Genomic DNA, 26937 nt, shown 5'->3' with positions numbered 1-26937 from the left:
TGACTAAAGTTTTAAAGAGACAAAATAATTTATTAAATTAAACAGAAGGTTTTATTTTGAAGATTAGTACAAAATATATCACAAATAATAATTTTTCTATTTGTCACAATTTTTAATATTGTAATATCGAGTTTTCTGTAATAAAAAGATTTTAAAGAACACTTAAAGACCTTATCTTACGTTATCATATGTTTAATGTTTACAATACCTTTTGAAGAGTCTATATAATAATATAATATATTTTTTATTATGAATCTTTGTCTTGTAATTATCTGTCTTTAGACTGAGCTAAAAACTAACAAGAAACTCGACACCTTGATACATTTATGGAAATGTAAACATAATTAATCTAGTAAAGGTGCATAGTGTTATATTCGATAGATTATAAGTGACTAAGCAGTGACGTAATCTCATTGGCCCATATAGTAATATATTATATTATCTGTACTAATGTATTTCTCGTATTTCTCAATAATTATCACTGTCTAAATGTTAAAAATTTGGAATTAAAGCGTACAATCTTTGATACCTATAAGTGATTTATTTTATTCTGCATTTCGTTACACTCGACATGATTGTAATATAAATACACAGTATAAATATGTTTTATATAAATATATTATGCTTATATGCCTATTAAACGTATGTGTGAAGCATGATAGAGCATACGAAAGCAAACATTGCAAAAGTGCACTGTGCAAGTATATAGGGGTCTTATTTTTGAAAGCGATATCTTCCAGGCAAACCACTTCTTCCTTTTAATATATAATTTAATATTAATGTTAAATAATGAATTTTGATGCTCGTTTTATATTGTTAATTTTTATTCGTAAATGATTTTAGATTTATGTTGTTACCAAAGGTTTTTATTTATTATGACGTAGTATTTACTATTGAATACGAGTGTTTACGTGTAATTTTCCTTAAATACCATATCTATAAGGGAAGGAAAATTATCCATCATTCGAAGTACGTAGTCTAACAGTGTAATAATTTATTATAAAACTGAATACACTTTTGCGCGCGACTATACTCTGAATCGTAAAACATGCATACGTCACAAACACCGTTAGGTCTTAATACAATAATTTGTAGACTTTAGTGTTTGCCGTTTGGTTGCCAGAGAACGTTGGCTTATGTGCCCAATCATGAAATACTGTGTTGTCTTGTTGATGTTGATAAAAATTGTGAACGAAGTCTATGGAGGTAAGTTTTTTTTTAATAATCTGTATCTTTTTTTCCGCGCGCATCCTATCCAGCCAGTGGTCACTGGCCAGTGACGTATAGATTTTGACAGTAAAGAAAGCGCGCGTTTTTTTTTCAGGCCAGGAAGTCAGGATTAAGAACTTTTTAATTTAATGTTTAATTTTCTAAATTTTTAATTCTACATTTAATTACATAATTCAATTCTAAATTGTAGTAATAATGACATATTGGTTCTATATATTAGTAACTGTACAATTAAATTTTTAATTCATAACGCTTGTTTACATTTAAAACAAAATCGGTTTAGGGGGAAAAATAATTGATATTTAATCAGGGTCTAATAATTAAACGACGTGGCTTTGAATAAAAAAGGGAAATTATTTCCACAGTTTGTTTTTCCTTGTATACCTTTTTTTTGTGTATAGAACCTTGTTCCGTCGTTTGTTTCAGTTACAAAGATTAACCGATTTTAATGCAATTTTGGATTTATTTCATAAAATGTTATTAATATTATTTTAAATTTATATTATATACTTACTGTAAATAAGTTATTATATAAGGTGTAATTAAACAGTTGTTTATTATGTAAATTAGGTATTGTTCATATTACCATATACCTACCTATACAAAATCGTACCTACTACCTATACCTACATAAAACATATGGTAATAATATTATAGTTTTGTTATAATGATAAATAATAATTTATATAACGCATATTCATGAAATAATATGTATTATATATTATCTGTGTATATTATGTACTATCTTTGGAATAACTTGACTAATATACAGGGTGTCCCACTATTGGTATACTAAGCGAAGGGAATTGTAGTTTTGCATACGCCGATCACGTAAAAAATACTTAGGTAAACAGCAAAATTACTTAGGTTAAAAATTTTTTGCTAAATTTTTCCTGAAAATCCATGTTTTCTTCTCTAGCTTTGCGCAGCCGGCATATAGTTACCGCTTCTCTAATGTGAGCATTTGGCTATGTAATTAAACGATAGCTCACGTGCTAGTTGTAAAGTTGGACGGGTTGCTTATTAAGGTGATGAATTAATTTTTCTAACATTTACGGCCCTTTTTAAACCTTCGTAATTTTTATATTATTAAAGTTGGCGTGATGAAAATTCTTGACAAGAAAGTTCAATAGTAACACAATACGTCTACCGTTTTAGAAACATGATTCCATGATATTTTCTCGATAGAAAAAAAATACAAAGTTCTCATTGTTATTTTTTTATAATCTCTGGCATCTTCAAAATAACAAACGTAAAGTTACGACTTTTTGGATATTAACTATAAAATATACAACCTATACGTCTACCGATTTAGAATTTTGAAATATGCGATGGTTTTGAAATAAACAAGAAATACTTGAAATTAGCGCGCGACCAGCCAATATAGCGAGAGCCGTCCTGTACCTTCCTACCCCGATCGCTGCACGAGTCATTCCCGCTACGGCCGTCACACGGGGAACTTGTGTCGCTCGCGCAATCGTAAAAAAGGGTGACAACACGATAAGATAAAATGAGACAAATGGGGACAATAAAGAAAATAAGAAGAAGAAACATAAAGGTTGGAGGAAAAAGAATGCTTACAATTGGAGCAAATTAATGAAGTAAGTTGGTTTTATTTTAAATTTGATGATAATTGTATTATAGACGATGTTTGATATATGTACCCCTGTTTTAAGTACATTACGAATGTGTAAGATTTTTTCATTTATAGCATAGATAATCTTTTCAGAAATCCGGAATCCAGAAGGAAAATAAACCCACTGATTGTTTACAATGTGAACCCACTCCTTCGTAAGTACCTTTATTCAGTCAAAAATGTATGTTATCAACGTTCTACTGGTTTTATCGCATGATTCCATTTTTAGCAAAAAGCAACAAAGTGCAAAGAAATAAAAAATCATGGTGAACTTAGTGGAAGTATGGGGGACGTAATATGGAACAGGAGCTCATTGGAGTAGTATTATATTTAAAAAAAATACGAAAAAAATTCAAGAATTACATTTCTTAGTAGGTGGTAGATAAGTATGTTGTATAAAGAATTTGATGTTGATATTTATTTCATTTATACTTACTACACCTGTGCGGGAAATTGCTTAGTACTAAAACAGGTTTATATTCATATTTACATAGTAATGTGAGTTTTAATTTCGAAAAATTTTGTGTAAGTATATTAAATTGAGTTCCTGGGTGATCTGGAAACACAATTGGGCCCGGAAGATGGCGCTGCAGTCACTCCTCCTAATCACATGAACCGATTTGGATGAATATTTGTGTGCACATTTCATTGTTGTGGGATGATTGGTTGATTCGTTTTCACATTAGCTAATATTATGTATTTTTGTTGTAAACTTAATTTAATGTTTATAATACATTATTATTGGTATAAATAAGCCAGTGTTCGTCTCACATTGCTGTACCTGCCTACCTACCCTACCAGGGCCTAACTTTGTTCTGGCTATTTTATTTTGATTATTTGTAATGAATAATTACAATTATAAAAAATTCCAAAAAATAAATACATGCGTCAATATATTTTGTGTTTTTTTTTAAACAATTTTTTTATTTAAAAAAATATCATTCCGACCATATATATCGTGAATCCTGTTTTATCCCACAGAAGTGTTCAGTTCGGATAAAAAGTATCCTATGTGTAAATCCAGGCAATTAGCTATATTTTATCAAAATTGGTAATGTAGTCTTGACGTGATTAAGTAACAACTAACAAAAAAATATACAAATTAACATCCAAAGTTTCGCATCAGTTTTACTGTATTAGTGATATCTTCCACTCTTGACTTTGACTGAGAAGAATTAGGGTTTATAACTTCTTTCAGAAATAGTACCTTTCATTTCTGGGCATGATGTAATATCTACGTCAGCATCAAATTCTATCTAAATCATTTCAGTAGTCCGCGTTATTGAGTACCATTTCATTTTTTCAGAGTAACAATATTTTTTGTTATTTTAAAGATTATTTATAACCTGTATTATTTTGTAATAAAGTAAACATTACGAAATAATAATGATTATTAATAATGTCTAAGTAGTTGTTGGAAAGAAGATTATTTGTTTATAAGCAAGAAAATAAAACCAATAAATCAACAATTGAATAAATGTATAACAATATTATAACTGTATGACGACTCCATACATGTTTGTCCCGAGTCGGCCAGCGGCAGCGCGGCGAGTTTGCAAGAATGACTTCGCGCACACCCGCGTTCGCGATAGCGAGCTATTAGACTCCGCCCGCCAAGCAGTGGATTTTTTTTTGTGTATCGTCTTAAGGTCAACATGAATTCATCTACTTAAAAAAAAATGCGTCTGGAATTTTATAAGTATTTTTTACGTACTCAGCGTATGCAAAACTATAACCTCCTTTGAGCTTAGTATACCAACAGTGGGACATCCTGTATAGATGGAATATTTTATTTGTAAGCAGTGATACTATTTCATGTAGTATATAATAACTTACCATATCATAGTTTGATAAAAAAATAGATATATACATACTTACCTATGTTAAAGATGAAATTAAATATGACCGTATTTTGTTGTTTTTATCTCAGGTCACATCGGGCATAGCCAGGGCGAGTTAATTTTATAAATGCCTTGTCATAGTTAAAAAAAGAATCAACGAATTATGTATAAGTTAAGAATAAGCTCTTAAAATTACGTTATTACATTGTTAGATTATTACAGTGCATTTACATTAAATGAACATAGAGCTAACGCTAGAGCAAGACTTTCTGCAAGAGCATTCTTTCGTGATCTTTTAGTGTAAACACAAACTCGTATTCAGTTCATTAGAACATTGCATAATGCATAGGCCATAGCACAGACTAATAATAATATACTACGTATGGGCGTATTCAGAAAGAAAGCTTGAAACTTATAAGCGCTTATAAGCGCTTATCGGCGCTTGTCAGCGCTAGTAACCCGCGCAGGAAAATATATGAACACTAGCGACCCGCCCCGGCTTCGCACGGGTGCAATGCTGATACTAAATACACTACAGAAAAACTTTTAACGTTGTATATAAAAACATAGCGGCCCGGCCGGCCGGTACCGCTGCAAACGGTACGTCCCGCAATTTTTAAATCTGTAATATCTTCGAAAATATTCACTTAAATCATACGGTGTAAAGGGCCATATAGATCTATATTAAATGAACAATGTATTCAAGGTATTTAATTGGTTATGGATTAATGCTGTATTGGTTTAAATCGCTTCGAAAATTAGCCATTATTTGACGTAAAAAGTAAATGACAAAAAAAAGTTATTGTGGGTAATCCATAAGAGATAGACATATACCATCGCGGACTTTTATGTAGACCTTTTCAATGTGTACAATACTTAGTACATTATTTTGATAAAACTCGTAGGGTTCAGCCTGCGTTTGCAATGTAAGCGGAAAAAATGTAATTATTTACGAAATCACATTAGAAACCTCAAAAATAACAGTACTTCTCCACTATTTAATGGATGTTATTATACATATAAACCTTCCTCTTGAATCACTCTATCTATTAAAGAAAACCACATCAAAATCCGTTGTGTAGTTTCAAAGATTTAAGCGTACAAAGGGACATAGGGACATAGGGAAATAGGGAAATAGGGACAGAGAATGCGACTTTGTTTTATACTATGTAGTGATGATGATGACAAGCGCCGATAAGCGCTTATAAGTTTCAAGCTTTCTTTCTGAATACGCCCTATCCATAGTATAGAATCTTTTCGAACGCACTAAGAACAACGAAAGAATGCTCTACGCCAGTTTACACTGAAATAATTTGAGATTGTTGTAAATGCACTGTTAGATTTGAAACCTGAATAATAAAATAGATTACTTAATTAACTCCTTTGTAATTTTTAAATGATTAACTAAGTAAGTATAGTCTTTAAAAAAACAATAATAAAAATAATAATTAGTTATCATTGAGTTACCATGTACTACGTACTAGAGAGGGCATCTCTAATAAACTATTTCTAACACGAGTTAGAGTCAATCGTCTCAAGCCATTTTTTTTTCGTTACATTGATTAGTTTTAATTGATAATTTTATTCATATTTTTTTAATAATATAAACAATATTTATTTGTTACATTGATTGGTTTTAATTTATAAGTAATAAAAGGCAGAATATCTACGAAGTGTCTACTGACTAGCCGGCCGGTGCCGCCGCGCTTGTTACACAGATTTTGTTCGTGGTGTCCTCTAATAATACCTCAATGTTAGTTATATGTATTTAAATAGAGTTTTATTACCTATATGAATTAATTTACGAAATAAGACATTATTATTGTTCAACTATTAATAAAATAATTACATTATTCCAGGTTGTACTTTATCATTAAAAAATGATTTCTCAACGCCATCGCCAGTTTATTTATTAAAAAACAAATTTTTGGCGCCAAACACACAGTCGGGTGACATTTTGCTGCGTCGTTCGGAAACTTTGCAAGTCGCCTGTCCGGGACGCAAAATATCCATTGTTTTGGGAAATACAACAACGGATTTTGATTTATTGGTAAGTTAAAAATAAATAAAATGGAATATAACTACATACTTACACTTTACAATATATTTTTTTAATAATTTAGTTTCAATTATTCACTACGTTTTTATAAAATTTAGTTACTACCTATACCTGGTGTATTCATACATAAGTAAGGAGACGATACCTAATAAAATACGTTATAAAATATGTTTCTTTTCACTTAATAATTATTTATTACTTATAAAATGATTTATTACTTGTTTAAATTTACAAAAAAATGTATAATAATATAATTGACTTCTCGAATAAATACAGTAAAATGTTCATTTATGTCAATATAATCTTTAAATAGCTATTTTCTGCATTTAATTTCAAATTATCAATTTCAGAACGTAAAATGTGTGTCGGACAAATTATTTAGATCCCGCGAGATAGATTGGATTGGAGAAATAAAAGAGATTAAATGCACAGGGCCGCCGTGGTTCAGTGAAGATGAAACAAATAGATATTGCCATGGAAGGAACAAGATTTACAGGTAGATAAGTGATAATTTTTAGGGTTACGTATACAAAGGGTAAAAAAGGAGTACTGATCCGCAATTATATATTACTAGCTGCGCCCCGCGGTTTTACCAGCGTGGCTCCGCTCCTGTTGGTCTTAGCATGATGATATGCCTATGGCACAGATTAGATACTGCCTATGGCCTTTCTCGATACATGAGCTATCTAACACCTAAAAACTTTTTCAAATCGGACGTAGTTCTTGAGATTAGCGCGTTCAAACAAACAAACAATTTTTATAATATATTGAGTATAGATGAGTATAGACAAGTAAAATAAAAAAGTGTAAATAGGTTACCAATACAACATTCGATCGACCAATAACGGCACACACGCACACAATTCTCAAACTCTTGAAAGTAAGTTGGCATCTCACCATCCCATGTGATCAGCGATTTATCGAGAATTTATAATCATAATTAGTGAAATAAGTTACATTTGAGTCAATTATAAATAATTCGTTATGGAAAATAGGTATTTTGATAACGCAACAATTCCAATGTTTTTAGAGTTTTCAGTAGGTGGAGATGACTTAAAACGCAAACAAACAAGGAGTTGTGTATTTTTTAATCGCGTATAATATTATGTTGATTAAAAAGTAAATAAATACATCGCAAAAACTTTTAAAAAGTAATAAATTGTTTTAATTGTTTACGTTAATCTTAAAGAAACTATAGATAGGTTGCATTTTTCTACATGAAAAATCAAATAGGTACAACTTCTTCGTAGTTTACGGTCATAATCCATACTAATATGTATTATAAATGCGAAAGTAACTCTGTCTGTCTGTCTGTCTGTTACTCAATCACGCCTCAACTACTGAACCAATTTGCATGAAATTTGGTAAAGAGATATTTTGATACCCGAGAAAGGACATAGGCTACTTTTTACACTGGGAAATAGGATAGGTTTTATCCCGGAAATCCCACGGGAACGGGAACTATGCGGTTTTTTCTTTGACTGCGCGGGCGATGTCGCGGGTGGAAAGCTAGTAATAAATAAGTTTGACAGAAAATTGCAAAAGAAAATCTCAAGAAGCTTATATCTAATACACTGGAGATTTCAGTATGAACATTAACTTGTAACAAGAAAATATGACATGGAATGACGCCTGTATGTTTTTTACCCCTTTCACACCAACTTGGCAAGTTAGGTGTGATGTGTGTGTGTGTGTGATTCGACGTATTCCTGTAAAGTTGCATATATATATTAATTTTGAAAAATAAGGTTAAAAAGAAGTTTCATTTCTTACGTGTACACTAGTACACGCACACATTTTTTTAAAACATTTTAAAAACTATTATTATTTTAACTGTAATGTTTAATTCAATATTTTTCAGAACGGGCTACAACATATCCGGAACATTCCACACATTGTATGAAATATGCTTCGATAAAGAACTGTACACACCTGTGTATGTGAAACATGAGTTAACACCAATGAGTAATTTCAAGCAAGTCGGAGTAAGAAGACCTTCTTTTTATGGTAATTATTTAATAATTGAGTATTTAATAAATAAAATAATAATGAGAAAGTTGTTCTGCTACACTTATTTTGATCTCTACTGAAAAATGAATACATATACACAAAAAAGCGTGTATGCCGAGCTCACATATCATAAGTGAAACTTCTTTGGCAAGATTCAAAGATGCCAAAATCGTCGCTTTACTCCATGACCTAACCTTGAAATACTCTCAACGAGCCTAAAGAAGTTTCACTTGAAAAATTTATTAACACAAATATGAAAACACAGAATTAATAATCCAAGTGAAAACTTGGACTAATTTACTTTAAATTTCATTTTAACCTAATCTATTTAGATAAAAATTGTGTATCACACCAAAAGGTCATCATATTGAACATACAAACAAAAAAATAATCATGGAATGAATTACTGAAATATTCCTATAGCAATCAATCAATCATCATCATCAATCATAATCATCATCAATCATCATCAATTCAATACATATAATAAAATTCTAGAAAAGTGATGTCTGTACAATGGAAATACGTAAAAAAAAATTAGCAGGTGTTATTATTAACTCGATCCCAAACCCAAAACTGTAGTTAAAAAATTTTTTGTCTGTTTGTCTGTATGTTTGTGCACGCTAATCTCAGAAACGGCTTATCCGATTTAGATGCGGTTTTCACTAATATATTGTGGTAATCTTTATTTAACATTTAGTGTTTATTTCATGTCAATCGGTTGGTAAATAAAAAAGTTATGACCATTTAATTATTCACGGCTAACATTTGCTAAGGCATTCTATTGTAGATACACTATACAGTGTACGATAAAACGTAAGTTATCTGTTATTTCTATAAATATCCAGCCCCCCTAGTCAAGTGGCTTTCTGTTAGCGTAGCGTTCAATAGAATAGACTACGAATGTATGAGATTGACGTAAGCTGTAGATAAACGTATCTACAGCTTACGCCTTACGTCAATCTCATACATTCGTAGTCTATTCTATTGAACGCTACGCTAACAGAAAGCCACTTGACTAGGGGGGCAGGTGATCATATGGAAAGTCCCCAAGGGTGGGGGGGGGGGGTTAAGCTGAGGTAGTAGGGTGGGAGGGGTCAAATTATGCTTACTTCTAGCTAAATTTTATACATAAAATGTCCTTTAAATTATGTCGTATTATATTTTTAACCCCCGACGCAAAAAGATCGGTGATAAGTGTTTGAACGCTATGTGTGTGTGTGTGTATCTGTTTGTTTCACCGTAGCTCGACGCTAATAGGTAATCCGAATAAGATGCGGTTTTTTTGTTAGGCAGCTTTTCCGACGCTGGTTCTTAGATAAAGTGTATCAAAATCGGTTCATCCATTTATTATACCTAGGTATAAAGGGGTAAAAATGGGAATGAAAGAAACTAAAGTTGTCGAATATATCTAAGTGATATATTAAATGAAAGTGAACGACCTATCAGTAACAATAAGCCAAATTTTATCAAAATCGGTTCATCCATTTATATATAGGTATAAAAGTGGTAATAAAAAATGAATTTTATCAAATATACTCAAGTGACATATGAAATGAAAGGGCATGACGTGTAAAGTATAATTAGACATATTTAATCAAAATCGGTTCATCCATTTACTTTACCTAGGTATATATGGGTAAAAGTGGGAATGAAAAAAACGGATGTTGTCAAATATACCTAAGTGACATATCAAATGAAAGTGCATAACGGGTGAAGTACAGTTAGTTATATTTTTATCCAATTCGGTTTATCCATTTGTTAGATTACAGCGGTAAAAGTGGGAATGAACAATAATCGAATGTGGTCAAATAATATACTCATTACTCAAGCGGCATATCAAAATATGAAAGGGCAACGTGTGAATTACTTTACACGAACACGAACACGAAAACGAACACGAACACGAACACGAACACCAACACCAACACCATAATTAAAACTTAATATGTTCAATAAGTCCGCTATTGACAATATATCCCGAAAATTTTGTTGATCTAGCATAATCCAAACCCAAGTTATGAGGGTTCAAAAAAACGTCGAAGCGCTTCGAGAAAAGGTAGGTAGTGCCCGTGCGTTTCGCTTGGCTCGTCTTGGCGGGGGCACTACCGTGCCCCCAGATAGCAGAGGTTATAATATACATCGCCATTCCATCATCTTTGTTCCATTGAGTTGCGTTCGTCGCCGGTTTTGGAATATTAATATCTAACCCTTTTGCACGTAACGCACATTTTATTTGGAATTTCCACTGCTTGAAATTGGTTCCATCAAACTTTTCTAGTTGCATACCTTTGACTTCCATTTTGAAATTTGAGGTTATTTCGAACGTGTTTCAAAAATTGCAACACAACTTAAATGATTTGCTCCTTCTTTTCTCACAAACGTTGTCTGGGCCCATAACCTATTAAGATATGGGTTTAAATGAAAACAGCGATTACTTAAACTTATTTTATATTGTATCCAGAAGCACATAACACATTGCCTTTACACACCGCGTACAAGAAGGAAGAAGGAACCACAGACAAAATACAGTGTTGCCAATTCAAGTTAAATTTTCTAATATATACATATATCTAATAGTGTTCGTGTTCGTGTTCGTGTTCGTGTTTGTGTTTGTGTTTGTGTATGTTCACATTCACATTCACATTCACATTGTTCGTTGTTCTTTGTTCGTTGTTCGTTGTTCGTTGTCCGTTGTTCGTTGTTCGTTGTTCGTTGTTCGTTGTTCGTTGTTCGTTGTTCGTTGTTCGTTGTTCGTTGTTCGATGTTCGTTGTTCGTGTTCGTGTTCGTGTTCGTGTTCGTGTTCGTGTTCGCTGTTCGCTGTTCGCTGTTCGCTGTTCGCTGTTCGCTGTTCGCTGTTCGCTGTTCGCTGTTCGCTGTTCGCTGTTCGCTGTTCGCTGTTCGCTGTTCGCTGTTCGCTGTTCGCTGTTCGCTGTTCGCTGTTCGCTGTTCGCTGTTCGCTGTTCGCTGTTCGCTGTTCGCTGTTCGCTGTTCGTTGTTCGTTTTCATGTTTGTGTTTGTGTATGTTCACATTCACATTCACATTCACATTCACATTCACATTCACATTCACATTCACATTCACATTCACATTCACATTCACATTCACATTCACATTCACATTCACATTCACATTCACATTCACATTCACATTCACATTCACATTCACATTCACATTCACATTCACATTCACATTCACATTGTTCGTTGATCGTTGTTCGTTGTTCGTTGTTCGTTGTTCGTTGTTCGTTGTTCGTTGTTCGTTGTTCGTTGTTCGTTGTTCGTTGTTCGTTGTTCGTTGTTCGTTGTTCGTTGTTCGTTGTTCGTTGTTCGTTTTCATGTTCGTGTTTGTGTATGTTCACATTCACATTTACATTCACATTCACATTCACATTCACATTCACATTCACATTCACATTCACATTCACATTCACATTCACATTCACATTCACATTCACATTCACATTCACATTCACATTCACATTCACATTCACATTGTTCGTTGTTCGTTGTTCGTTGTTCGTTGTTCGTTGTTCGTTGTTCGTTGTTCGATGTTCGTTGTTCGTGTTCGTGTTTGTGTTTGTGTATGTTCACATTCACATTTACATTCACATTCACATTCACATTCACATTCACATTCACATTCACATTCACATTCACATTCACATTCACATTCACATTCACATTCACATTCACATTCACATTCACATTCACATTCACATTCACATTCACATTCACATTCACATTCACATTCACATTCACATTCACATTCACATTCACATTCACATTCACATTCACATTCACATTCACATTCACATTCACATTGTTCGTTGTTCGTTGTTCGTTGTTCGTTGTTCGTTGTTCGTTGTTCGTTGTTCGATGTTCGTTGTTCGTGTTCGTGTTCGTGTTCGTGTTCGTGTTCGTGTTCGTGTTCGTGTGCGCTGTTCGCTGTTCGCTGTTCGCTGTTCGCTGTTCGCTGTTCGCTGTTCGCTGTTCGCTGTTCGCTGTTCGCTGTTCGCTGTTCGCTTTTCGCTGTTCGCTGTTCGCTGTTCGCTGTTCGCTATTCGCTGTTCGCTGTTCGCTGTTCGTTGTTCGTTGTTCGTTGTTCGTTTTCATGTCCGTGTTTGTGTTTGTGTATGTTCACATTCACATTCACATTCACATTCACATTCACATTCACATTCACATTCACATTCACATTCACATTCACATTCACATTCACATTCACATTCACATTCACATTCACATTCACATTCACATTCACATTCACATTCACATTCACATTCACATTCACATTCACATTCACATTCACATTCACATTCACATTCACATTCACATTCACATTCACATTCACATTCACATTCACATTCACATTCACATTCATATTCACATTCACCGTTGTTCGTTGTTCGTTGTTCGTTGTTCGTTGTTCGTTGTTCGCTGTTCGCTGTTCGCTGTTCGCTGTTCGCTGTTCGCTGTTCGCTGTTCGCTGTTCGCTGTTCGCTGTTCGCTGTTCGCTGTTCGCTGTTCGCTGTTCGCTGTTCGCTGTTCGCTGTTCGCTGTTCGCTGTTCGCTGTTCGCTGTTCGCTGTTCGCTGTTCGCTGTTCGCTGTTCGCTGTTCGCTGTTCGCTGTTCGCTGTTCGCTGTTCGCTGTTCGCTGTTCGCTGTTCGCTGTTCGCTGTTCGCTGTTCGCTGTTCGCTGTTCGCTGTTCGCTGTTCGCTGTTCGTTGTTCGTTGTTCGTTTTCATGTCCGTGTTTGTGTTTGTGTATGTTCACATTCACATTCACATTCACATTCACATTCACATTCACATTCACATTCACATTCACATTCACATTCACATTCACATTCACATTCACATTCACATTCACATTCACATTCACATTCACATTCACATTCACATTCACATTCACATTCACATTCACATTCACATTCACATTCACATTCACATTCACATTCACATTCACATTCACATTCACATTCACATTCACATTCACATTCACATTCACATTCATATTCACATTCACCGTTGTTCGTTGTTCGTTGTTCGTTGTTCGTTGTTCGCTGTTCGCTGTTCGCTGTTCGCTGTTCGCTGTTCGCTGTTCGCTGTTCGCTGTTCGCTGTTCGCTGTTCGCTGTTCGCTGTTCGCTGTTCGCTGTTCGCTGTTCGCTGTTCGCTGTTCGCTGTTCGCTGTTCGCTGTTCGCTGTTCGCTGTTCGCTGTTCGCTATTCGCTGTTCGCTGTTCGCTGTTCGCTGTTCGCTGTTCGCTGTTCGCTGTTCGCTGTTCGCTGTTCGCTGTTCGCTGTTCGTTGTTCGTTGTTCATTGTGCGCTGTTCGTTGTTCGTTGTTCGTTGTTCGTTGTTCGTTGTTCGTGTTTGTGTTTGTGTTTGTGTTTGTTTTTGTTCGCATTCACATTCACATTCACATTCACATTCACATTCACATTCACATTCACATTCACATTCACATTCACATTCACATTCACATTCACATTCACATTCACATTCACATTCACATTCACATTCACATTCACATTCACATTCACATTCACATTCACATTCACATTCACATTCACATTCACATTCACATTCAAATTCACATTCACATTGTTCGTTGTTCGTTGTTCGTTGTTCGTTGTTCGTTGTTCGTTGTTCGCTGTTCGCTGTTCGCTGTTCGCTGTTCGCTGTTCGCTGTTCGCTGTTCGCTGTTCGCTGTTCGCTGTTCGCTGTTCGCTGTTCGCTGTTCGCTGTTCGCTGTTCGCTGTTCGCTGTTCGCTGTTCGCTGTTCGCTGTTCGCTGTTCGCTGTTCGCTGTTCGCTGTTCGCTGTTCGCTATTCGCTGTTCGCTGTTCGCTGTTCGTTGTTCGTTGTTCGTTGTTCGTTTTCATGTTCGTGTTTGTGTTTGTGTATGTTCACATTCACATTCACATTCACATTCACATTCACATTCACATTCACATTCACATTCACATTCACATTCACATTCACATTCACATTCACATTCACATTCACATTCACATTCACATTCACATTCACATTCACATTCACATTCACATTCACATTCACATTCACATTCACATTCACATTCACATTCACATTCACATTCACATTCACATTCACATTCACATTCACATTCACATTCACATTCACATTCACATTCACATTCACATTCACATTCACATTCACATTCACATTCACATTCACATTCACATTCACATTCACATTCACATTCACATTCACATTCACATTCACATTCACATTCACATTCACATTCACATTCACATTCACATTCACATTCACATTCACATTGTTCGTTGATCGTTGTTCGTTGTTCGTTGTTCGTTGTTCGTTGTTCGTTGTTCGTTGTTCGTTGTTCGTTGTTCGTTGTTCGTTGTTCGTTGTTCGTTGTTCGTTGTTCGTTGTTCGTTGTTCGTTGTTCGTTGTTCGTTGTTCGTTGTTCGTTGTTCGTTGTTCGTTGTTCGTTGTTCGTTGTTCGTTGTTCGTTTTCATGTTCGTGTTTGTGTATGTTCACATTCACATTTACATTCACATTCACATTCACATTCACATTCACATTCACATTCACATTCACATTCACATTCACATTCACATTCACATTCACATTCACATTCACATTCACATTCACATTGTTCGTTGTTCGTTGTTCGTTGTTCGTTGTTCGTTGTTCGTTGTTCGTTGTTCGATGTTCGTTGTTCGTGTTCGTGTTTGTGTTTGTGTATGTTCACATTCACATTTACATTCACATTCACATTCACATTCACATTCACATTCACATTCACATTCACATTCACGTTCACATTCACATTCACATTCACATTCACATTCACATTCACATTCACATTCACATTCACATTCACATTCACATTCACATTCACATTCACATTGTTCGTTGTTCGTTGTTCGTTGTTCGTTGTTCGTTGTTCGTTGTTCGTTGTTCGATGTTCGTTGTTCGTGTTCGTGTTCGTGTTCGTGTTCGTGTTCGTGTTCGTGTGCGCTGTTCGCTGTTCGCTGTTCGCTGTTCGCTGTTCGCTGTTCGCTGTTCGCTGTTCGCTGTTCGCTGTTCGCTGTTCGCTGTTCGCTGTTCGCTGTTCGCTGTTCGCTGTTCGCTGTTCGCTATTCGCTGTTCGCTGTTCGCTGTTCGTTGTTCGTTGTTCGTTGTTCGTTTTCATGTCCGTGTTTGTGTTTGTGTATGTTCACATTCACATTCACATTCTTATTCACATTCACATTCTTATTCACATTCATATTCACATTCACATTCACATTCACATTCACATTCACATTCACATTCACATTCACATTCACATTCACATTCACATTCACATTCACATTCACATTCACATTCACATTCACATTCACATTCACATTCACATTCACATTCACATTCACATTCACATTCACATTCACATTCACATTCACATTCACATTGTTCGTTGTTCGTTGTTCCTTGTTCGCTGTTCGCTGTTCGCTGTTCGCTGTTCGCTGTTCGCTGTTCGCTGTTCGCTGTTCGCTGTTCGCTGTTCGCTGTTCGCTGTTCGCTGTTCGCTGTTCGCTGTTCGCTGTTCGCTGTTCGCTGTTCGCTGTTCGCTGTTCGCTGTTCGCTGTTCGCTGTTCGCTGTTCGCTGTTCGCTGTTCGCTGTTCGCTGTTCGCTGTTCGCTTTTCGCTGTTCGCTGTTCGCTGTTCGCTGTTCGCTGTTCGCTGTTCGCTGTTCGCTGTTCGCTGTTCGCTGTTCGCTGTTCGCTGTTCGCTGTTCGCTGTTCGCTGTTCGCTGTTCGCTGTTCGCTGTTCGCTGTTCGCTGTTCGTTGTTCGTTGTTCGTTGTTCGTTTTCATGTCCGTGTTTGTGTTTGTGTATGTTCACATTCACATTCACATTCACATTCACATTCACATTCACATTCACATTCACATTCACATTCACATTCACATTCACATTCACATTCACATTCACATTCACATTCACATTCACATTCACATTCACATTCACATTCACATTCACATTCACATTCACATTCACATTCACATTCACATTCACATTCACATTCACATTCAAATTCACATTCACATTGTTCGTTGTTCGTTGTTCGTTGTTCGTTGTTCGCTGTTCGCTGTTCGCTGTTCGCTGTTCGCTGTTCGCTGTTCGCTGTTCGCTGTTCGCTGTTCGCTGTTCGCTGTTCGCTGTTCGCTGTTCGCTGTTCGCTGTTCGCTGTTCGCTGTTCGCTGTTCGCTGTTCGCTGTTCGCTGTTCGCTGTTCGCTGTTCGCTGTTCGCTGTTCGCTGTTCGCTGTTCGCTGTTCGCTGTTCGCTGTTCGCTATTCGCTGTTCGCTGTTCGCTGTTCGTTGTTCGTTGTTCGTTGTTCGTTTTCATGTTCGTGTTTGTGTTTGTGTATGTTCACATTCACATTCACATTCACATTCACATTCACATTCACATTCACATTCACATTCACATTCACATTCACATTCACATTCACATTCACATTCACATTCACATTCACATTCACATTCACATTCACATTCACATTCACATTCACATTCACATTCACATTCACATTCACATTCACATTCACATTCACATTCACATTCACATTCACATTCACATTCACATTCACATTCACATTCACATTCACATTCACATTCACATTCACATTCACATTCACATTCACATTCACATTCACATTCACATTCACATTCACATTCACATTCACATTCACATTCACATTCACATTCACATTCACATTCACATTCACATTCACATTCACATTCACATTCACATTCACATTCACATTCACCGTTTTTCGTTGTTCGTTGTTCGCTGTTCGCTGTTCGCTGTTCGCTGTTCGCTGTTCGCTGTTCGCTGTTCGCTGTTCGCTGTTCGCTGTTCGCTGTTCGCTGTTCGCTGTTCGCTTTTCACTGTTCGCTGTTCGCTGTTCGCTGTTCGCTGTTCGCTGTTCGCTGTTCGCTGTTCGCTGTTCGCTGTTCGCTGTTCGCTGTTCGCTGTTCGCTGTTCGCTGTTCGCTGTTCGTTGTTCGTTGTTCGTTGTGCGCTGTTCGTTGTTCGTTGTTCGTTGTTCGTTGTTCGTTGTTCGTGTTTGTGTTTGTGTTTGTGTTTGTGTTTGTTTTTGTTCGCATTCACATTCACATTCACATTCACATTCACATTCACATTCACATTCACATTCACATTCACATTCACATTCACATTCACATTCACATTCACATTCACATTCACATTCACATTCACATTCACATTCACATTCACATTCACATTCACATTCACATTCACATTCACATTCACATTCACATTCACATTCACATTCACATTCACATTCACATTCACATTCACATTCACATTCACATTCACATTCACATTCACATTCACATTCACATTCACATTCACATTCACATTCACATTCACATTCACATTCACATTCACATTCACATTCACATTCACATTCACATTCACATTCACATTCACATTCACATTCACATTCACATTCACATTCACATTCACATTCAAATTCACATTCACATTGTTCGTTGTTCGTTGTTCCTTGTTCGTTGTTCGCTGTTCGCTGTTCGCTGTTCGCTGTTCGCTGTTCGCTGTTCGCTGTTCGCTGTTCGCTGTTCGCTGTTCGCTGTTCGCTGTTCGCTGTTCGCTGTTCGCTGTTCGCTGTTCGCTGTTCGCTGTTCGCTGTTCGCTGTTCGCTGTTCGTTGTTCGTTGTTCGTGTTTGTGTTTGTGTTTGTTTTTGTTCGCATTCACATTCACATTCACATTCACATTCACATTCACATTCACATTCACATTCACATTCACATTCACATTCACATTCACATTCACATTCACATTCACATTCACATTCACATTCACATTCACATTCACATTCACATTCACATTCACATTCACATTCACATTCACATTCACATTCACATTCACATTCACATTCACATTCACATTCACATTCACATTCACATTCACATTCACATTCACATTCACATTCACATTCACATTCACATTCACATTCACATTCACATTCACATTCACATTCACATTCACATTCACATTCACATTGTTCGTTGTTCGCTGTTCGCTGTTCGCTGTTCGCTGTTCGCTGTTCGCTGTTCGCTGTTCGCTGTTCGCTGTTCGCTGTTCGCTGTTCGCTGTTCGCTGTTCGCTGTTCGCTGTTCGCTGTTCGCTGTTCGCTGTTCGCTGTTCGCTGTTCGCTGTTCGCTGTTCGCTGTTCGCTGTTCGCTGTTCGCTGTTCGCTGTTCGCTGTTCGCTGTTCGCTGTTCGCTGTTCGCTGTTCGCTGTTCGCTGTTCGCTGTTCGCTGTTCGTTGTTCGTTGTTCGTGTTTGTGTTTGTGTTTGTTTTTGTTCGCATTCACATTCACATTCACATTCACATTCACATTCACATTCACATTCACATTCACATTCACATTCACATTCACATTCACATTCACATTCACATTCACATTCACATTCACATTCACATTCACATTCACATTCACATTCACATTCACATTCACATTCACATTCACATTCACATTCACATTCACATTCACATTCACATTCACATTCACATTCACATTCACATTCACATTCACATTCACATTCACATTCACATTCACATTCACATTCACATTCATATTCACATTCACATTCACATTCACATTCACATTGTTCGTTGTTCGTTGTTCCTTGTTCGTTGTTCGCTGTTCGCTGTTCGCTGTTCGCTGTTCGCTGTTCGCTGTTCGCTGTTCGCTGTTCGCTGTTCGCTGTTCGCTGTTCGCTGTTCGCTGTTCGCTGTTCGCTGTTCGCTGTTCGCTGTTCGCTGTTCGCTGTTCGCTGTTCGCTGTTCGCTGTTCGCTGTTCGCTTTTCGTTGTTCGTTGTTCGTTGTTCGTTTTCATGTTCGTGTTTGTGTTTATGTTTGTGTATGTTCACATTCACATTCACATTCTTATTCACATTCACATTCTTATTCACATTCATATTCACATTCACATTCACATTCACATTCACATTGTTCGTTGTTCGTTGTTCCTTGTTCGTTGTTCGCTGTTCGCTGTTCGCTGTTCGCTGTTCGCTGTTCGCTGTTCGCTGTTCGCTGTTCGCTGTTCGCTGTTCGTTGTTCGTTGTTCGTTGTGCGCTGTTCGTTGTTCGTTGTTCGTTGTTCGTTGTTCGTGTTTGTGTTTGTGTTTGTGTTTGTGTTTGTTTTTGTTCGCATTCACATTCACATTCACATTCACATTCACATTCACATTCACATTCACATTCACATTCACATTCACATTCACATTCACATTCACATTCACATTCACATTCACATTCACATTCACATTCACATTCACATTCACATTCACATTCACATTCACATTCACATTCACATTCACATTCACATTCACATTCACATTCACATTCACATTCACATTCACATTCACATTCACATTCACATTCACATTCACATTCACATTCACATTCACATTCACATTCACAGTCACATTCACATTCACATTCACATTCACATTCAAATTCACATTCACATTGTTCGTTGTTCGTTGTTCGCTGTTCGCTGTTCGCTGTTCGCTGTTCGCTGTTCGTTGTTCGTTGTTCGTTGTGCGCTGTTCGTTGTTCGTTGTTCGTTGTTCGTTGTTCGTTGTTCGTGTTTGTGTTTGTGTTTGTGTTTGTGTTTGTTTTTGTTCGCATTCACATTCACATTCACATTCACATTCACATTCACATTCACATTCACATTCACATTCACATTCACATTCACATTCACATTCACATTCACATTCACATTCACATTCACATTCTAATTCACATTCACATTCACATTCACATTCACATTCACATTCACATTCACATTCACATTCACATTCACATTCACATTCACATTCACATTCACATTCACATTCACATTCACATTCACATTCACATTCACATTCACATTCACATTCACATTCACATTCACATTCACATTCACATTCACATTCACATTCACATTCACATTCACATTCACATTCACATTCAAATTCACATTCACATTGTTCGTTGTTCGTTGTTCCTTGTTCGTTGTTCGCTGTTCGCTGTTCGCTGTTCGCTGTTCGCTGTTCGCTGTTCGCTGTTCGCTGTTCGCTGTTCGCTGTTCGCTGTTCGCTGTTCGCTGTTCGCTGTTCGCTGTTCGCTGTTCGCTGTTCGCTGTTCGCTGTTCGCTGTTCGCTGTTCGTTGTTCGTTGTTCGTGTTTGTGTTTGTGTTTGTTTTTGTTCGCATTCACATTCACATTCACATTCACATTCACATTCACATTCACATTCACATTCACATTCACATTCACATTCACATTCACATTCACATTCACATTCACATTCACATTCACATTCACATTCACATTCACATTCACATTCACATTCACATTCACATTCACATTCACATTCACATTCACATTCACATTCACATTCACATTCACATTCACATTCACATTCACATTCACATTCACATTCACATTCACATTCACATTCACATTCACATTCACATTCACATTCACATTCACATTCACATTCACATTCACATTCACATTCACATTCACATTCACATTGTTCGTTGTTCGTTGTTCCTTGTTCGTTGTTCGCTGCTCGCTGTTCGCTGTTCGCTGTTCGCTGTTCGCTGTTCGCTGTTCGCTGTTCGCTGTTCGCTGTTCGCTGTTCGCTGTTCGCTGTTCGCTGTTCGCTGTTCGCAGTTCGTTGTTCGTTGTTCGTTGTTCGTTTATCGCTGTTCGCTGTTCGCTGTTCGCTGTTCGCTGTTCGCTGTTCGCTGTTCGCTGTTCGCTGTTCGCTGTTCGCTGTTCGCTGTTCGCTGTTCGCTGTTCGCTGTTCGCTGTTCGCTGTTCGCTGTTCGCTGTTCGCTGTTCGCTGTTCGCTGTTCGCTGTTCGTTGTTCGTTGTTCGTTGTTCGTTTTCATGTTCGTGTTTGTGTTTGTGTTTGTGTATGTTCACATTCACATTCACATTCTTATTCACATTCACATTCTTATTCACATTCACATTCACATTCACATTCACATTCACATTCACATTCACATTCACATTCACATTCACATTCACATTCACATTCACATTCACATTCACATTCACATTCACATTCACATTCACATTCACATTCACATTCACATTCACATTCACATTCACATTCACATTCACATTCACATTGTTCGTTGTTCGTTGTTCGCTGTTCGCTGTTCGCTGTTCGCTGTTCGCTGTTCGCTGTTCGCTGTTCGCTGTTCGCTGTTCGCTGTTCGCTGTTCGCTGTTCGCTGTTCGCTGTTCGCTGTTCGCTGTTCGCTGTTCGCTGTTCGCTGTTCGCTGTTCGCTGTTCGCTGTTCGCTGTTCGCTGTTCGCTGTTCGCTGTTCGCTGTTCGCTGTTCGCTGTTCGCTGTTCGCTGTTCGCTGTTCGCTGTTCGCTGTTCGCTGTTCGCTGTTCGCTGTTCGCTGTTCGCTGTTCGCTGTTCGCTGTTCGCTGTTCGCTGTTCGCTGTTCGCTGTTCGCTGTTCGCTGTTCGCTGTTCGCTGTTCGCTGTTCGCTGTTCGCTGTTCGCTGTTCGCTGTTCGCTGTTCGCTGTTCGCTGTTCGCTGTTCGCTGTTCGCTGTTCGCTGTTCGCTGTTCGCTGTTCGCTGTTCGCTGTTCGTTGTTCGTTTATCGCTGTTCGCTGTTCGCTGTTCGCTGTTCGCTGTTCGCTGTTCGCTGTTCGCTGTTCGCTGTTCGCTGTTCGCTGTTCGCTGTTCGCTGTTCGCTGTTCGCTGTTCGCTGTTCGCTGTTCGCTGTTCGCTGTTCGCTGTTCGCTGTTCGCTGTTCGCTGTTCGTTGTTCGTTTTCATGTTCGTGTTTGTGTTTGTGTATGTTCACATTCACATTGTTCGTGTTCGTTGAACGAACAACGAACAACGAACAACGAACAACGAACAACGAACAATGTGAATGTGAATGTGAATGTGAACATACACAAACACAAACACGAACATGAAAACGAACAACGAACAGCGAACAGCGAACAGCGAACAGCGAACAGCGAACAGCGAACAACGAACAGCGAACAGCGAACAGCGAACAGCGAACAGCGAACAGCGAACAGCGAACAGTGAACAGCGAACAGCGAACAGCGAACAGCGAACAGCGAACAGCGAACAGCGAACAGCGAACAGCGAACACGAACACGAACACGAACACGAACACGAACACGAACACGAAAACGAACACTAACACGAACAAACGTCGTCAGGTGCGAGGAGGCCGAAGAACTGGCCGAGTCACTGTCGCAGCAGTGGCTCGCCGCAGCTTTTACAGATTATGTTAAATTACTACAGATTAAAACAATAATCTAGCATATACAATATTACTTAATGTACAGTACTCCAAAAGTAATAATGCGCATAGAAATCTTCGTCACTGTTCGGCAACTGTCATATTCCCGGAGCTTCCGAAGACGATATGTATATAAAATGGTTAAATGCATTTTCTTCATGCATAATTTAGTAAAATTATGTGTTTTGTGCTAAAAGAGATTAATATTGATTTGTAAGTAACGATTTTGTTTCGATAATATCTTGTATGTAAATAGCGAGGATAAACCCACGATTGCGAATATATCTTTGTTGGATTGATTTAATTGGAAAATTTTGTAGTACTTTTAAAGTGTCTTACTGAAGCTGGTGTAATGGAAGTAAATATGGTTAAAATAACTAACTTTTTACGACAAATAATGGTTAATTTTCGAAGCGATTTTAACCAATACAGCATTAATCCTTAACCAATTAAATACCTTGAATACATTGTTCATTTAATATGGCCGTGAATATTTTCGAAGATATTACAGATTCAAAAATTGCGGGACGTAGCGTTTGCGTCGGTACCGGCCGGCCGCCATTGCACCCGTGCGAAGCCGGGGCGGGTCGCTAGTTATTAATAAATATAATGTACTTAATTCCTTCTTTTTGCAGTAGGCTAAATATCTCTATTTTCAGAGGGTCAATTATTTGGAAAAGTGCGAATTTCACGTCTTTATAAAATTGATAATCAAAGAAAAATGTTACGCGGCATCCTTGGTGCCGGCATGGATGAAAAATATATTACGAAAATTCAGGTCTGTATACGTATTTATATCATAGCCATAGTTATTCTTATAAAGTCCGGTCGCGGAGCAGAAAGAATTTCGTACAATGACCTCTTTACCTACTGACAGTGGTCACAAACATTTTTGAATGAATTGCAGTTTACATGAAATATTTGGAGGAGAAAATGTTTTTTACTAATTTATTAAATAAATGTCCTTTATTCATTTACAATACTTATTAGCTAGTTACATTTTAACTTTATCAATAACAACGATATATTATATAAAAAAAGTGTGCGTGTACACACATAAGAAGTGAAACTTCTTTATGACCTTATTTTTCTAAAAATAATTTACTATACAGTACAATATTACAGAAATACCTTAGTCCAACACGCGATTTCGACTTAGGCGGATTTTGATTGGACATAAAGAGTTTGAGGTTTATTCTTATAAATTTTGAATTCACAAAATCATAATTGAACACCTGACACCAATCAAGCAAACACAAACCTTACGCTCTCTGGTTAAAGGCTTACAATCCCTAAGGACGGCGGTCATTGCACCTGTGCGAGCAAGACACATTATTTTTACAAGGGAGTGACAGTGACGGGTAATAACAGGTTAATGTACGAAATTCTTCCTGCTCCGCGACCGGACTTTAGTCATAGTCATACACAGTACTAGTTAGTTTTATATTATCTATGTGCTTATAGTTGGATTGTTTCAAAACATAAAAAAGTTTATTTACTTTTCTAAAGTTGACTATGTTCAGTCAAATTTAGTAATAAGCCACATTGCATATTTATTTCATGTAAAAATAAACGATTTAATATTATGTCCTAGTCTGTCCTTCGAATGTTGTTAACAAGTTTAACAAGCACTTTTTTAAATCACTCATTTCACTTCGAAATAAATAATATACTGAAACAAATAGCCTCTTTTTTTACGAATCGGTGGTAAACGTTAAAAAATGTTATGTAGGTATGTTAATAAATAAATGTTCAAGTTTGAGTTTGAGCCTTATCTTATCTGTTGAAAAACAAATAATCTATCATCCTAGGCTTCAAAATCAACATAAAAACACTAAAATACAATTTTATTGATTTTCATGAATTCAAAAATAACATTCTAGTTCATAAACCGCGGCCACCTGGCACCAAACGCGGACTTTACATTGAACGCTGAACAGCGAGCCTCCTTTCACTATGGTAATGCGGCGCCGCAGTGGATGAGGGGCAATGCTGGGGACTGGGCTGCTGTTGAAGATGTAAGTGATGACTATAGACACACAAACACACATGTAGACTCGCACACAACAAATATACAGACGCAGAAACATAAGATGTTGACGCAGACACAGACAAAAACCCAGAGATAGACACAGACACACACATACAACACACAATATGCAGATGCTGACTAAATAAAGAGCGTGTGTGCGCAGCACATGTGTCAGAAGTGAAATTTCTTGTGCAAGATTCAAAGATACCAAAATCGTCGCCTTATTCCATGACGTATTGTCATGACCTTGAAATTTTACTGACAACGCGCCTATAAAAGTTTAACTTTAAAACACAGACAAAGATACAGACACAGATGTAGACGTACACACAAACACAAATATATACCCAGACACAGAAACATAATATGTAGACACAGACACAAACACAGGCTTATGTAGGCATAGAAACAGACACAGACTTAGATACAGCCACACACAGAGATAAAGACGTAAACATACCCTTATTTATTGCTATAAAAGTAGAGCAGACGCTCAAGAATTAATATCAAATTTAAATGGCTTTCAGCATTATTCTATGCATTATCACTCTTATACAAAGCTTTGATTTTCAAGACAAATTGACAACCTGTTTTATTCTAGCTTTTTATCAGACCTCTGTTTTAACCGACTTCAAAAAATAATTGGATTCTTATTGTATACGAGCTAATATTTTACTCTTTTTTAGAGCAAAATAATTTAAAAAAATCGCTTTTTATTATACAATATTAAAACGGATTCCTTGTTCTGAGATTAAAACTCAATTTAGATTTTAGAGAAACAAAAATTATAAACATTATTTTTTCATAAGGCCGTGCGCAGACGAGTGAACGCTCTCAACACTACAGTGACAGTGTACACCGGGGCTTATGGTGTGGCCACACTCGCTGACGAGAATAATGTACAACAGAAAATATATCTTGGTGTTGATGGCAATAATAATTTTATTGTGCCTGTGCCTTTGTATTTTTTTAAGGTAAATTTTTTACTAATGCTTTTTGATGTAGATCAGAATTAACTTTATAGAACAAAAAATACAATATAATAAATAAAAAACAAATTATTTATTTAAAAAGGTCTACCAGAATTTGTTGTGATACTTCTTGATTGTTGTAAAAATACTAGCTAATCCTTCAAGGGACGTCAATCAACTTCTAAACTGTTAGTTTCATACTACAATCTTTACCACCATAAAAAGCAGTAGGGCTTCTTAAAATCACTAAATACAGACTTTAAAAGAAAAAAAGAGCATATACGAGCTGAGCTCACGTGTCAGAAGTGAAACTTCTTTTGCAAGATTCAAAGATACCAAAGTCGTCCCCTTACTCCATGACGTGACGGCATTGCCATCACTCCACCTTGAAATTTAACGCGCGCAACGCGCCTAAAGAAGTTTCACTTCAAAACACCATGAAAAAGCCATGCCTTTACTGTAAAAAAAAGTAAAATGTCAAAAAAATCGAGGTAAAAAAAATTAAAACGTCAATTTTTTCTTTTTTTTTCAGGTTATCTATGACCCGCAAGAGCGGAAAGCCGTCGTCTTCGTACTCATAAACTCAACATATTACAACACTAGTACGATAGACGAATTGTCATTTTGTTCGGATGTTTGTGACGATAAAAAGTTCTCTTGGTTAAGATGGCGGAACGATGGTACACACAGTTTCTGTTGTGAATACGAAGATTTTGTTGAACATATAGATGTTTTGCCTAAATTGAATGTGAAGGGGCTTTTTTATTAAATGTTATAAAGAAA

The 26937-nt window shown here is 36.8% G+C and overlaps 1 protein-coding gene and 1 long non-coding RNA gene across 2 annotated transcripts; both read left to right on the top strand.

Annotated features, from left to right (window-relative positions):
• Positions 1-1096: 1096 nt before the first annotated feature.
• On the top strand, positions 1097-26937 carry LOC149896247 (salivary endonuclease-like). The gene is made up of 8 exons (XM_090117876.1): positions 1097-1206; positions 6567-6757; positions 7117-7262; positions 8628-8773; positions 23811-23929; positions 25035-25169; positions 25993-26157; positions 26687-26937. Exons 1-8 carry the CDS (start codon positions 1137-1139, stop codon positions 26921-26923), a joined length of 1209 nt encoding a protein of 402 aa, XP_089974002.1. The 5' UTR covers positions 1097-1136; the 3' UTR covers positions 26924-26937.
• Positions 2373-3718, top strand: LOC149896248 (uncharacterized). Its single transcript, XR_016458348.1, has 3 exons — positions 2373-2831; positions 2960-3021; positions 3096-3718. It is a non-coding gene; the product is annotated as an uncharacterized LOC149896248 (long non-coding RNA).

The sequence above is a fragment of the Colias eurytheme genome, chromosome 29 (genome assembly GCF_061535395.1).
Source record: "Colias eurytheme isolate Ceu_HAF_F1 chromosome 29, ilColEury1 Martin Lab GWU primary, whole genome shotgun sequence".
In the NCBI taxonomy this organism is placed as follows: Eukaryota; Metazoa; Arthropoda; class Insecta; order Lepidoptera; family Pieridae; genus Colias; species Colias eurytheme.
This window is presented reverse-complemented; position numbering and strand designations above follow the sequence as displayed.

Excerpts from the sequence above, each read along its gene's own strand:
- LOC149896247 (XM_090117876.1), top strand. The coding sequence starts at position 1,137 with ATGTGCCCAATCATGAAATACTGTGTTGTCTTGTTGATGTTGATAAAA. Across the intron at positions 25,170-25,992 it reads ACTGGGCTGCTGTTGAAGAT|GCCGTGCGCAGACGAGTGAA; the intron begins GTAAGTGATGAC and ends TTTTTTCATAAG. Across the intron at positions 26,158-26,686 it reads TGCCTTTGTATTTTTTTAAG|GTTATCTATGACCCGCAAGA; the intron begins GTAAATTTTTTA and ends TTTTTTTTTCAG.